General features: G+C 34.0%; 1 protein-coding gene across 2 annotated transcripts in view; it reads left to right on the top strand.

The window, feature by feature from the left end:
• Positions 1-6767, top strand: part of LOC125646767 (RCC1-like G exchanging factor-like protein) — a 54107-nt gene extending 47340 nt beyond the window's left edge. For both annotated transcript variants that reach the window (XM_048873288.2, XM_048873289.2), the window contains one exon: positions 6666-6767. In XM_048873288.2, coding sequence (XP_048729245.2) covers positions 6666-6743 — 78 coding nt within the window. In that variant the 3' untranslated portion in view covers positions 6744-6767. The remainder of the gene's footprint in view (positions 1-6665) is intronic.
• Positions 6768-15103: the final 8336 nt, after the last annotated feature.

The following is a 15103-nucleotide window of genomic DNA, read 5'->3' as shown; positions in this document are numbered from 1 at the left end:
TTATTAAAAGGGTAGATATTGAAGGACAATGTACTGTTTATGATCAGTTTGAAATTTTAAACAAAGTTCAAACCTTTTATAAAAATCTATATGCAAATAGAGACTCGGAACTTATTGACTTCGATCTTAATGATATCATTGATCATTCTGAAATTAAAAAACTTGATGAAAATCAATAAACGCCCTTGAAAATGATATTGTAGAGAGTGAAGTTTTCAATGTCCTAAAAATATGAAAAATAATAAATCACCAGGTAGCGATGGTTTCACTGCTGAGTTTTTTAAATTCTTTTGGAAAGACTTAAAATGTTATATTGTAAGAGCAATCAATTGTATTTTTAAAAACAAAGAACTGCCAATTTCGCAAAGACGTGGTATTTTTAAATGTATACCCAAAGGTGATAAACCTAGACAATATTTAAAAAACTGGCGTCCAATAACTCTGTTGAATGTCTTATATAAACTAATATCTGGATGTTTAAGCAACAGGATGAAATCTTCATTAGATGTAATTATTTCAGATACACAGTCTGGTTTTATGAAAGGTAGATATATAGGTGAAAACACAAGATTTATTTATGATTTAATGTCTTATACTGAATCCAACAACATACCAGGTCTCCTAGTGCTAGTTGATTTTGAAAAAGCATTTGATTCAGTATCATGGTGTTTTATGTATAAAGTATTGAATTACTTTGGTTTTGGGAAAAGATTTGTTGAATGGATTAAAATCTTGAACACAAACTTCAAAGCATCAGTTCTACAATATGGGCATTTATCTGACCAAATTCATATTCAAAGAGGTTGTAGACAGGGAGATCCCATTGCTCCGTACTTGTTTCTTCTTTGTGCTGAGATCCTTGACATCCTTGTGAAGCAAAATAAAGACATAAAAGGTATCACCATCTCTCAAAGAGAGCATAAAATTTCTCAATATGCCGACGATACTTCGCTTGCCCTTGACGGTTCACCAACATCATTGTTTGCAGCTCTAGATACTTTAGATTTCTTTTCAAAATTATCTGGGTTGAATATAAACAGTACTAAAACAAAAATTATTTGGATTGGATCTAAAAAAAAAATTCAAACCAAGTCTTTCACCATCCAAGATGGAAGCTAGATTGGGGATCAACAAGTTTTTCTTTACTTGGTATTCAATACTCAGTAGATTTAGAATCTATCACTGAAATAAATTATGGCATATAGTTCTACCAAAGATCAAGTCTATGATTCAACAATGGAAACGAAAAATTTTGACCCCCATTGGTCAAGTCACTGTTGTAAAAACTCTTATTTTACCTAAATTTAACCATATATTCATTTCTCTTCCTACTCCCAATACAGAAAAAAATTCTTTGTTGTGTAAAGACATCTTTGAATTTATATGGAAATCAAAGTGTGACAATGTAAAAAGATCTGTAGTTACCCAGGACCATCTCTCTGGGGGGTTAAAGATGGTGAACATTGATAACTTTATCAAATCACTTAAATGTTCTTGGATGAAAAGACTGGTAACTACTAAATGATAAACCTTGGTTAGATATATTTTTTGCCATTAATGGAAATGCTGTTGTGAAAAACCTTTTGGATTTTGGAGATTTATATATTTCAAATGTTCTAATGAACGAAAATAATATTTTTTGGAATGATGTTTTTATACGCCCGTCTTAAGACGGGACGTATTATGGTATGGCGTTCATGTCCGTCCGTCCGTCTGTTAGCTTTTTCGTGTCCGACCCGTAACTTAAATACTACAAGGCCTAGAATCATCAAACTTTGTCTGTAGATACATCTTGGGTAGAAGGTGTGTCGCACATTAAAACCAGGTCACTGTGACTTTTCATTAAGAAGATATCCGTCTGTCCGTCCATCTGTTAGCTTTTTCGTGTCCGACCCGTAACTTAAATACTACAAGGCCTAGAATCATCAAACTTTGTCTGTAGATCCATCTTGGGTAGAAGGTGTGTCGCTTATTAAAACCAGGTCACTGTGACTTTTCATTAAGAAGATATGGCCACATATGGCAAAAACTTGTCCGGCTCATAACTTGAAAACTATTAGACCTAGAATCACCAAAATTGGTCAACTAATGCATCTTAGGTAGAAGGTGTGTTGCATCCTACTTTAAGGTCACTGTGACATTTAATTAAGGTGATATAAAAAAAATGTTTTAATGGGTACAATCTATACTGTTAACAATATGTGACGGGCGTATCATGTGCCGTGGCGGTGCACTTTATTAGCTCATGGCAGCATGTTATGAAGAAAATAGATCAAGATAAGAATATGAAAAAGAAAACATTCACTATTCCAGTATTGTATAATTCAAACAAACATTGGTGGTAAATGTATTTTTATAAAGAATTGGTACCAACAAGGTGTTAAAATTGTTGGAGATTTTTTGTCTGATGATTATACTTTCTTATCAAATTCTATGTTTGAACAGAAGTTTCATATCCCTGATATAGATGTGATGCAATATGATAGTGTTATTTGTGCTCTGTCAAAATGCTTCAAGATTTTGAAAATTGAGAGGACCTGTATGTTGAAAATTTGTCTTCCTTATTTACCATTTTATTTTGAAAATATTCTGCCAAATGTCAGATGTACAAATATTATTTATAATTGTATAAACACAAATGAGGTAACTCCTACTTCAATACCAAAGTGGAATGTAGAGTTATCTCCCCATGGTGTCAATGATATATGCATAAAGGATGTTTTCAAAGTTTGTTTTAAAACTACATCAGATTCCTCTGTACAGTAGCTACAGTATCGACTTCTTCACAGAATTCTTCCTGTCGGCTACTATCTCAAAAAAATTCAAATCAAAACATCAGATGTTTGTAACTTGTGTAAAAAAGAAACAGAAACTATTCAACATATGTTTGTGAGTTGTAATGAGGTATTGGATGTTTGGAGAGCTTTAAGTTTGCATATTTACAGGACTACTTCAAAAAGGATTGGTCCATTGAAAATAAAATACAGTATTGAAAGGTGTATATCTATTTACAATTCCAATCAATTATCTTTTGAAAAACAATGGAATTTGTGGAACAATATATTTGAACCCACTGAATAGTATATTTAGGTCTTTCCATCTTTCTGTGGAAAGACCTATTGATATTCTTCTGTTTATTATTATTATTATTATTATTATTTTTCCTCCCCGTGATTTTGAGTTTCACGATTTATCGAAAAGATTTCTAGTCCATAAGAATGTACTCCTTAAAAGATTTTGGCAGTTCACCCTGCGTATATGAACTTTGACCCCTCAAGGAGTTATTGCCCCTTTTGCAATAAAAGCTTGTTATCGCTACTCCTCCGAAATCGTACACCGTAAAGATACCAAACCTTCACCAATGTCTTCGACTAGTCAAGGAGACTCTTCAATCTATTCATTGCGAAATGATTCTTCGACCCCTTTTATGAGTTATTGTCCCTGAAAGTTTTTGATTTTTACAAATAATGAAAAAAATTTAAAACCATTTATCCTAGAGACATGGGACCAACTGCATTAGAATCTTCATCCTTTGACCTTTTGATTTATATCAAGGTCAAAGGTCAAGGTCATTCAAAATATGAGAAATTTAGCTCTTTTTATATCTCTTTTGTCTTTGAACATATACTACATATCATTGCATCTTTAGTATGTCCTTTTAAATCTATTTTAAAGATTTAATTTCTGTACCTCAAGACTGACCCCTTTAAAAGTTATTGCCCTTTACAGTATTAACCTTGTTATCGCTACTCCTCCGAAACCGTACACCGTAAAGATACCAAACCTTCACCAATGTCTTCGAATAGTCAAGGAGACTCTTCAATCTATTCATTGCGAAAAGATTCTTCGACCCCTTTTATGAGTTATTGCCCCTGAAAGTTTTTCATTTTTACAAATTGAAAACAATCAAAACCATTAATCCTAGAGACATGGGACTAACTGCATTAGAATCTTCATCCTTTGACCTTTTGATTTATATCAAGGTCAAAGGTCAAGGTCATTCAAAATATGAGAAATTTAGCTCTTTTTATATCTCTTTTGTCTTTCAACATATACTACATATCATTGCATCTTTAGTATGTCCTTTTAAATTTATTTTAAAGATTTAATTCCTGTACCTTAAGACTGACCCCTTTAAAAGTTATTGCCCCTTACAGTATTAACCTTGTTATCGCTACTCCTCCGAAACCGTACACCGTAAAGATACCAAACCTTCACCAATGTGTTCAACTGGTCAAGGAGACTCTTCAATCTATGCATTGCGAAAAGATTCTTCGACCCCTTTTATGAGTTATTGCCCCTGAAATTCTCTAATTTTTACAAATAATTGAAAAAAATTAAAACCATTTATCCTAGAGACATGGGACTAACTGCATTAGAATCTTCATCCTTTGACCTTTTAATTTATGTCAAGGTCAAAGGTCAAGGTCATTCAAAATATGAGAAATTTAGCTCTTTTTATATCTCTTTTGTCTTTTAACATACACTACATATCATTGCATCTTTAGTATGTCGTTTTAAATCTATTTTAAAGATTTAATTCCTGTACCCGAAGATTGACCCCTTTAAAAGTTATTGTCCTTTACAGTATTAACCTTGTTATTGCTACTCCTCTGAAACCATAGACCGTAGAGACACCAAACCTTCACCAATGTCTTCAACTATTGAAGGAGACTCTTCAATCTATTCACTGCGAAAAGATTCTTGATCCCTTTTATGAGTTATTGCCCCTGAAAGTTTTTGATTTTTACAAATAATTAAAAAAAATTAAAAACATTTATCCTAGAGACATGAGACCAACTGCATTAGAATCTCCATCCTTTGACCTTTTAATTTATGTCAAGGTCAAAGGTCAAGGTCATTCAAAATATGAGAAATTTAGCTCTTTGTAGATCTCTTTTGTCTTTCAACATATACTACATATAATTAAATCTTTAGTATGTCCTTTTAAATCCATTTTAAAGATTTGATACCTGTACCCTAAGACTGACCCCTTTAAAAGTTATTGCCCCTTACATTATTAACCTTGTTATCGCTACCCCTTTGAAACCATAGACCATAGAGACACCAAACCTTTACCAATATCTTCGGTTTCTCAAAGCACAACTTCAACATATTCAGTGTGAAAGGATCCGCTGACCCCTTATATGAGTTATTGCCCTTTTATGTGTTTGTGCTAATCGTTCACTTTTAAACGGATAATCATAGAAACATGGGACCAACTGCAATGTGATCATTGACCTTTGACCCTGAATATTAGGTAAAGGTCAAAGGTCAAAGTTACTTCAAATATTGAGAATTTAGCTCTTTTTATATCTCTTTTGTCTTTCAACATACATCATTTTTCATTGCATCATTAGTATGTTCTTTTAAAACCAATTAAAACATCTTTCTTGGCCCTTAAGCCGGGCTCCTTTAAAAATTATTGCCCATCTTACAAATAAAGCTTGTTATCACTAGTCCTTCGAAACCGTTAACCCTGGAGATACCAAACCTTAATCATTAATGTTTTGTACTGATTTAGTAGACTCTTCAATCTATTCAGTGCGAAAAGATTCACCAACCCCTTTAAATAGTTATGGCCCTTGAAAGTTTTCCAAGTTTACATTGACTTGAAAGTTTTTTGGCCTCATTTGACCTACTGAAGAATGGATCAAGATTGAAGGTCAAGAAACAAATCCAGAAAAGGTGGAAAGACCTCTAATTGTTCGCGAACAATTAGGATTACTAGTTTTTATTGCATTTCTTGTATAAATTTATATTTTTTTGATACTATTATAGCAACCTCAATAAATTTTTTTGGGGGTATAATTTCAGTTAATTTGAAATGTATGAGTGGAGTATGAATGGTTGGTATGAGTGATTATATATCCATTGTACATCTTACCTATAAAATTATATAATATGATGCACTTAATTTCTATTTGTACAATGGACAATGCTAATAAAAATAAAAAATTCATAAACCTTTGAGAGTCTTTTATCGGTTCGTGGTCATGGAATCAGGTCATTTTTGGTAGTTAGTGACCCAATTGTTCTTTTTATTAACTGCTTTAAGGTGACTCCATACTCGCAGTTTTATCTGATACAAGTTTGAAAGGTGTATTTATTTCCATTCATTAGAGTTGAAACTAACAAATTATCAAATAAAATACATAGGTCATCACACTTTTTAAGATGAGAGACGTACAGAAACAGAATCATATATCACCGTCAGAAAATTGCTATTTTCCTTAAACAACGTTATCAAATTTTCATAAAAACTGGTTATGACGATATAGTAACATTCATAACAATTTCATGAAACTATATCTTCACAAAAATATACAAAATGTCTGTAAAAAATAAAGGAAATCTATATCATAATAGACAAGATAAAGAAATCAATATAAACAGAGTTATTGCCCTTGGATTCAATATTTTGACATGTTTCATTGATTATTCCTCGATAACTTAGACTTTTAAAATAGTTTATTTCTAACAAGATTTTTTACAATAAGTATCGGAAAATACTCCAACAAAATTTATGTTCGTATCATGCATAAATCTAAATAAATAATTGATTTTGCAAATTCTGATGACATCACAGGAGGGTGGAATTACTTGAAGTTGTTATTGGGAAATACAAGCTTTTGTATGACTGCAGTCTATCATTCTCTTTTCAGGTGTCTGTGCCGGCGGAGGTTTTGCGAGTATTTTGTGGGGTGGATCACACGGTGGCCTTGTGCAGATCGTTTTCTTGAAACACATTAAAGTTATTAAGTAACTATAGTTTCGTTTGTTTGTTGGAAGAGTTATACTTGCATGATTTATTGATTTTATTGATCGTTGTTTTATCACAAGTTTACGCATCACATACTTCAGGTTTTGGGGTTTACCCCCCCCCCCCTCCACCCACCACCAGTCTGGAATCTTGTTTAAAAAACACAGAGTTAAGGCTAAAATATTATCCTTATCCTTGCATTAAGATGTTGACATTATGTGGGAAGAAATCAACATATCCGAGTGGACAACCATCATACCTCTCCCATACAACCAGTACCGATCACAGGGATCGAGCAGGCAACCACCATATCTCTCACATACAACCACTACCAATCACGGGATCAAGAGGTGACCACCATATCTCTCTCATACAACCACTACCAATCACGGGATCAAGAGGTGACCACCATATCTCTCTCATACAACCACTACTGATCACAGGATCAAGAGGTGACCATCATACCTCTCACATACAACCACTACTGATCACGGGATCAAGAGGTGACCACCTTACCTCTCACATACAACCACTACCAATCACGGGATCAAGAGGTGACCACCTTACCTCTCACATACAACCACTACCAATCACGGGATCAAGAGGTGACCACCATATCTCTCTCATACAACCACTACCAATCACGGGATCAAGAGGTGACCACCATACCTCTCACATACAACCACTACCAATCATGGGATCAAGAGGTGACCACCTTATCTCTCTCATACAACCAATGTTGATCTCAGGGATCCAACTCAAGTTACAGCAATGAGAAGCGAGTGCATTAACCACTACGCTAGCCAGACACTAGTAACACAATGTTTGTGATACAAAACTAGGAGAAACAATACGTTTATTAGATTTGTTACTGACTGCCTATGGGAATATGTCGACTTCACCTTGCCTTCTATGGACTTGAACAACCCGACATATTCACGTAGACAGTAGGTAACAAACCTAATAAGTGTTTTGTTCTGTCGAGGACCAAACCTTTTTGTATGTTAATAAATATAAGAAAGAAATACAATGAATTCATTTACTAACAGTCAACAAGAACTGAATGGAGATTATTTCAACATAGTAACAACAATTACATGAACACAATGTTTACAACAATTTTTTCGAAAGTGCTATTTTTATTCAATACCTAAGTAAGACAACAATAACCACTTACTTTCGGTTAATGGTGAAGTTGTTTATGGTAACAGCCATTGGTAAAAGTAAGTGTGAATACTAAAAAGACATGAAGATGGAGACAATGAAAATCTGAAGACACAGGCACGCATCATAAAATTCTGCTAATTTGATCCTTCAGATATAAGCAATTTATTGATTTTCATTTAGTCAGTAATAATTTGGCATGTCATTTTATAGTCTAGTATAAATAGAAATTTTTTCTTAGGCATGTGAACTAAATACAAACAAAACATTTCTTTTCATTTTTTGATAATTTAATGTATCCTTAAAGTTACGAAAAATATCTGGAGGGGGAAGCTGTTATTTGTTGAGTTAAAACACAATTTATTAATGAAATATCAAAGAAAATCCGAGATTTGGATTAAAATCTATACATTTATTGCAATTAATTTTTATTTTTTACATTATAAAAAAAAAAGATGAGTGTAATTGGGGATGGGAAAGCTATAACGTTAAAACTAAAATGTCTCTTTTGAATGAAAAACAGACGAAAACTGACACTCCATTCAAAATCTTTTATTGATATTTTAAAGACAAATTTACATTCTAATGATAAAAGAAGACCAGAATCACGATAACTCATGTTGGTACATTCATCATGTTAGATTGGAAACCAAAAAATCTTGATAATTAGTAGGTTTGTACCTTTTAAAAAGTATGTTATATTTTCTCTTCATTTTTATGTGCCCGGCATTAGACAGGACGTAATATGTTATGGTGCTGTCCGTGCGTCTATCTGTCTGGCTGGCTGTCCGTCCATCCGAGGTCGTGTTTTACAGACTTTTTTCCGTAACAGATGCATGTACGACTTTGAAATTTGGTCACAATTTCTCCCTCAAGAAGTGTAAGAGTAAGTTTGCATTTCAGCTGGATTGGTCCATCCTTGACCTACTTCAGGGCTGTAAGTAGGTCAAATAGTTTTCTGGACTTTTTCATTGCGGATACAGATATTGCCCTGAAATTTACACATAAGCTTCCTCTTGGAGGAATGCAAGTTCAGTTTGCATTTCAGCTGGATTGGTCCATCTGTCCGTGACCTACATTAAAACAAAGTTTTCTCGGCTTTTTAGACCCCTACCAACGAAGTCGAAGGGGACTTTAGGTCTGCACTCCATCCGTCTGTCCGTCAGTTCAGTTTTCTGCACTTTTTTCTCTGTTCTTGCAAATATTTATTTATTTGATATTTGGCTTGTTGCTTTGCCATATAACAAGTTACAGATCAAGTTCGAATTTCGTCTCGGTCCATTGATTTGTCACTGAGTTATCGCCCTTGGACTTAGAAAAATAGCATGAATTATCAGTTTTCCAGACTTTTTTTGGTTGTACTTGCAGATATTCATTTGATATTTGGTACATTGCTTTGTCATAACAAGTTACAGATCAAGTTCGAATTTCGTCTTGGTCCATTGATTTTTCATTAAGTTATGGCCCTTGAACTTAGAAAATTAACATGAATTTTTACATGTAGTTTACATCCAAGTTTCTTATTTCTGTAGATAAGACTACACTCATTAAAACTTCTAGCATAGTAATATAACAATGTAGCTAAATTATTCATGATCACCTACATTTCACATTTTATTGACTTGGTTAAAGACCTAAATCTAATTATAAATTTGTCTTTTTTCCCTGGTCTAGTCTCTAATCAAATAGTAGTTGATTTTCAACCCTTCCTATCCTGTTCCCCAATTTTCCCTTTTACCATATCCTACATAATGAACTTTGAATATTGTTGTGGTACAGTAATTTTTGCAACTGGTAGGGGACTATGTATTGCCATACAATACTCTCAGAATGCTTGTTTTCATTATGGGTACAGATATTGCCCTGAAATTTAGTCACAGGCTTCCTCTTAGAGGAATACAAGTTCAGTTTGCATTTCAGCTGGATAGGCTTATCCTCAACCTACTTTTACAGTCTTCGCCAGATCTTTTTTTCAGCGCATACCCTTTGGGCAGGTACATCCACTAATTCTACTAGCCCAAACAAATATTTACATGCCCAGAATTTTATTAAATCATTTTATTCTGATTTGCCTTTCAATGCCAAGAAAATCCACTTTTTCAAGAGCATCTATTTTCACCATTGTTTTCAATCTGTACACTTTTTGTGTTTCCAATGCAAAAGAGTTTCTTGTCGAAGACTGCTTTTGGGCTAAAAATAGGTCAAACAGTTTTCCGGGCTTTTTATTATTATGGAAACAGATTTTGCCCTGTTTAGTAACAGACTTCCTCTTGGAGGAATACGCGTTCAGTTTGCATTTCAGCAGGATTGGTCCATTCTTGACCTACTTTTGGGCAAAAAATATGTCAAACAGTTTTCCAGGCTTTTTTCATTATGGACACAGATTAAATTGCCCTGATATTTAGTCAAAGGCTTCCTCTCGGAGGAATACAAGTTCAGTGTGCATTTCAGCTGGATTGGTCCATCCTTAACCTACTTTTGGGCTAAAAATAGGTCAAACAGTTTTCCAGGCTTTTTTTCATTAAGAATATGGATATTTCACTGAAATTTAGTCATAGCTAGACTTCCTCTCGAAGGAATACAAGTGCAGTTAGCATATCAGCTGGATTGGTGCACTATTACTTTCTTTAGGGGTAGAAGTACATGCACGTCAAACAGTTTTCCAGATTTTTTTCGGCATGGTCACAGGTATTGCTCTGAAATTTTTCTGACTTTTTATCATCATAGATAGATATTGCACCAACATTTTATCACAACCTCCCTCTCGGAGAAATACATACATGTACCAGGTAATCGGTTCACATGTCAGATGGATTGGTGCACCATAACCCACTTGAAGGCTTTTCTATTCAGAATGTGTGTTGTATCAATTCAGAGTGCATAATATGCTCACAGGTTGAATTTAACTGTCTGGTGGGGATATATTGTACCGATTGTGGTAGTCATGTTATTTAATAATTTATTAAGTCTATTAAGGAGGTATGCTACACCAGAGAAATTTGATGTAGATGAAAAGTGGAGTATATGTACAATATTTTGAAGTTGAAAATTTTCAAATTTACTTTCTTTTGTCAAAAAATACAGTTTTAGTAGAAGGTAATCTGAAAAAAATTTAAAACCCCTGCTGGACTCGAACCTGCGACCTACAGTTCAGCAGTTGGTATTCTAACCTACTGAGCTACTAGGCTAGGTATTTAAATGGAAAAGGAAAAGTCAAATATTGCTGATATAGATTTTTTCATTCATGTTTTTAAAGGAAGTCAGCCATTCTATGATGATGTAGAGTACTACCTTAATAGATAAGTAATGTTGTCCAATGAATGAGATTCTCAGCATGGTATCCATTGATTTATTGTATGATGGAAGGATGACATTTTCCTTCCCATTCAAGTATCTACTAATTAAGTACAACAGCAAACACTTATCAGGTAAGCTGTACTCTTGCAGAGGATAATTTATTGATAAAAATTTCATTTTAATTATTGGATTTATTCAGAAAGTTTGTGAAACACATATTAAGCTGTTGTTTCTCGTATAATTGTGTTTTTAGGTCACCTGATTTGCATAGGTGACCTACTTTTATCTATGTTTTTGTCCATCGTTTGTCATATGCCATGTCAGTAATGTAAACTTTTGAACATATTCAGCTTCTTCTCTGAAACAGATGAACCAATTTCAACCAATTTTGGCATGTAACATTTATGGGTCAAGGGGATAGCAAATTGTGAATTTCATTGCTCTTCCTCCTTGGGGCCTGAGGGGTATGACTAAAATCATCAAAATTAATGTAATCTTTAAAACTTTTCTTTACCCTTGGACATCAAGCAGTCAAACTTTTGGCATGATTATAATGAGCCCTATACCAAAACTGGAATTCATGACCCCTGGGTTCACGGTTCATGCCCTAGAATGGGACTAAGTTGGTCATACCAGTATTTTAAAAATGTATTATATCTTAGAAAATTTTCTTTACTTGCGGACATTAAGGACGCAAAATATGTGCATTGTTATACATGTAATTAGCACTGAGTCTTCTAACAAAACTTTGAAATTCATGATGCCTTGATTAGGGTGCAGGCCCCAGAGTGGGGCTAGATTAGTCATATACAATATGTATTGAAAATGGAATAGAAAATTTTCTTCATGCACTGCTGCATATCAAGGAGATTAAGTGTTTGCATGATTATGATGAGCAGTGTGAAATCAATGACCACTGGGTTCAGGTCCAAGGGTGGGCTTAGTTGATCATATTTTAAAATTGCAATGTCTTTACTCCTGGACATCAAGCAGGCAAACAGTTTACACGGCTACCTATAATGAGCAATGAGTCCTTTTTAAAAACTGAAAATTCATTTGCCCTGCAGTTTAACTCAAATAGAAAATCTGCACATTTCACTGTGATGTGATGAAACTTTCTTGCCTATAAAAGAATTCTAAATTATCAGTTATGTATGATAGTTATATCAATATATTTATTATCTTATAAACAGTATGAAAATCAAGAATTATAAAAAACACACAGGCAACAATGATTTCTAAGACCAAAATGTAAATATATATAAATATGACTCAGGTGACCGTTAAGGCCCATGGGCCTAATGTGATATAGAATTTCTAAAGAATGCATGGCTTGATTAGTCAAAAAGGGCAGATAACTTGTATTAATCATGCTCTTCATGACTTGCACACATAACACTAGAAGAGATAAAAAATATGAATATCTAACAATTTTTTAGCTCACCTGAGCTGAGAGTCTTTAAACTTCACATTTTCATCTTTTTCTCCAGAACCACAAGGCCAATTTCAATCAAACTTAGTACACATCATTCATAGGTGAAGGGGGATTCAAGTTTGTTCAAATGAAGGGCTATGCCCCTTCAAAGGGGAGATAATCATGAAAATGCAAAATTAGAGTGGGGTCATTTAAAAATGCTCTCAAGAACCACTGAGCCAGAAAAGTTCACATTTACACAAATGTTTCCTGACATAGTACAGATTCAAGTTTGTTCAAATCATGGCCCCGGGGGTAGGGTGGGGCCACAATAGGGGATCAAAGTTTTACATACAAATATATAGGGAATATCTTATCAAGAACCACTCAGCCAGGAATGTTCATATTCACTTTGCAGCTCTCTGACAAAACGCAGATTCAAGTTTGTTAAAATCATGGCCGCCAGGCATAGTGTTGGGACCACAATAGGGGATCAAAGTTTTACATGGTAATATATAGGAAAAATCTTTTAAAAATTTTCTCAAGAAGCACTAGGCCAGAAAAGTTCAAAGAAGTAGGGACAGTTTCTACAGTCATCTGGCCCAGAAAATAGATGATTTCAGTGAGAGTCCCAAAATCTGGCATTCAAATAAAGAATATATTAGCAAATCCAAACTACAAATAATTTGATCCAAAAATGCTTTGTGTTGTATGACAAGAGCGTGAAGTGGGCATAAAATTGCCAAAAATGAACAAATCGATGAAAATTTTCTTAAATTCAGGGGGTTTTCCTTTCAGAAAACATACAGCCCATGCGTCGAGCACAATTATATTTAAACAAATTTCATTTTGCTCAACGGATGGGCACACTTTTTCCTAAGCAATAATCTGGATGAAATTTAACAGTTATAGTCCCTGAAATGTTCTACTTTACCATTTTTCCGTTCGCTCACCATTCGTTCAGCGTGCATTCACCGTGCGCTCTCCGTTCAAAGTTTTGCATTCAGCGTGCACTCATCGTTCGTTCACCGTTCACAAAGCGTTCAGCGTGCACTCACTGTTCGTTCATCACTCAGTTTTTTCATTGTCATTCGGAACACCAAAGTGAAAGGACCGATCTTGATAGCAAGGCGAAAATGAAAATTGAACGTGTGCGTAAGAGTGGAAGGATACTTTCTTACTATATCAGAAATTTAATTTTGAAGTACAAAATGTCAGGATTATCCACTTTGAATGCCGAAAGGTTCATTTGAGCTTTTGTTAAAAACAATACTAAATGAGAGACGAATATAAGAGCTTGTCGTTATGAATTTAACCCAAGCACAAAAAATAAGGCAGTTTTAGGTAATGAAAACCTCTTCCCCTGTGTTCACGATTTAGCATTTACAAGTTCGGGCACAAATTATTATAATTATTTTGCATTGCTTGACAAGAGTTTTAAACAAGTCACCCCCCTACTTTGAAAAATAAAAACAAACAAACGATGCTACATAATGTACATTGTACCGTATGTATGTGTCAGAATGTCAAACTGATATAGCTATTTTTACGCCTATATTTATGAAAGACATTGTCATTACTACTCTTGCCAAACTTGAAACTTTTGTAACATTTGTCCCTAATGCAAAGATGTAATTGTTTATCTAGTACGTTTCTGCATTAGCCATTAAACATTCTATGGGTAGTTCAGTATAATAAACAGTTTTATCTACATCAAATATATACAAATATTGCACGATTTAACTGCAATCTATGGTCACATCAATAATAAAAATAGAAAGTTTTGTACTGATTATTTCCTAATGGGTCGATGTAGCTGTGACAAATGAATGACACAAAATGTAAGTAGGAATATTTGATACTGTTAGGAGTGTTGAGGTGTTGACACAGGGTATACTGTCCGTATTGTTTGTTTACTGCATCTATCTTGACTCCTTTCGGGGGGGGGGGGGGTTGTTGTTAATTACAGGTATCCCAAATGATGGAGCTTGTAAAGTTTGAAGCCATACATGAACACCTGTTAATTCTGGATGTAGACTATAGTGTTTTCCTTTTCACATGCATTGTTTATATATTATACCCATGCATTAAATGTATCTGTACATGTAATGATATACACAATGTACATATGAAATTTGCTTTTGCTTGTGTATGACCGTTGCGTGTATTAATGTATAATTTGCGATAATTTCATGAAATATATACATGTATACTCGGTACTTGTACAAAAATATATTACATTGAATATATCCAAAACTGTAAAATATGCTGTATCATGATTCCGGTTTATTTAATTTTTTTTAATTAATTGATGAAATATACATGTACATGTATTTTATTACTTGATTATGAAATAAGTAAAATCTTAAGGGAAAATCCGAAACATTCCGAGTAAATAGATAATTTTGCGTTCAGCGTGCGCTCATCGTACGTTCACCGTTCACTTTCCGCTCTGCGTTCGCTCA

The sequence above is a fragment of the Ostrea edulis genome, chromosome 6 (genome assembly GCF_947568905.1).
Source record: "Ostrea edulis chromosome 6, xbOstEdul1.1, whole genome shotgun sequence".
NCBI lineage: Eukaryota > Metazoa > Mollusca > Bivalvia > Ostreida > Ostreidae > Ostrea > Ostrea edulis.
Note: the sequence above shows the minus strand (reverse complement) of the source record. Positions and strands in the feature narration are given on the sequence as shown.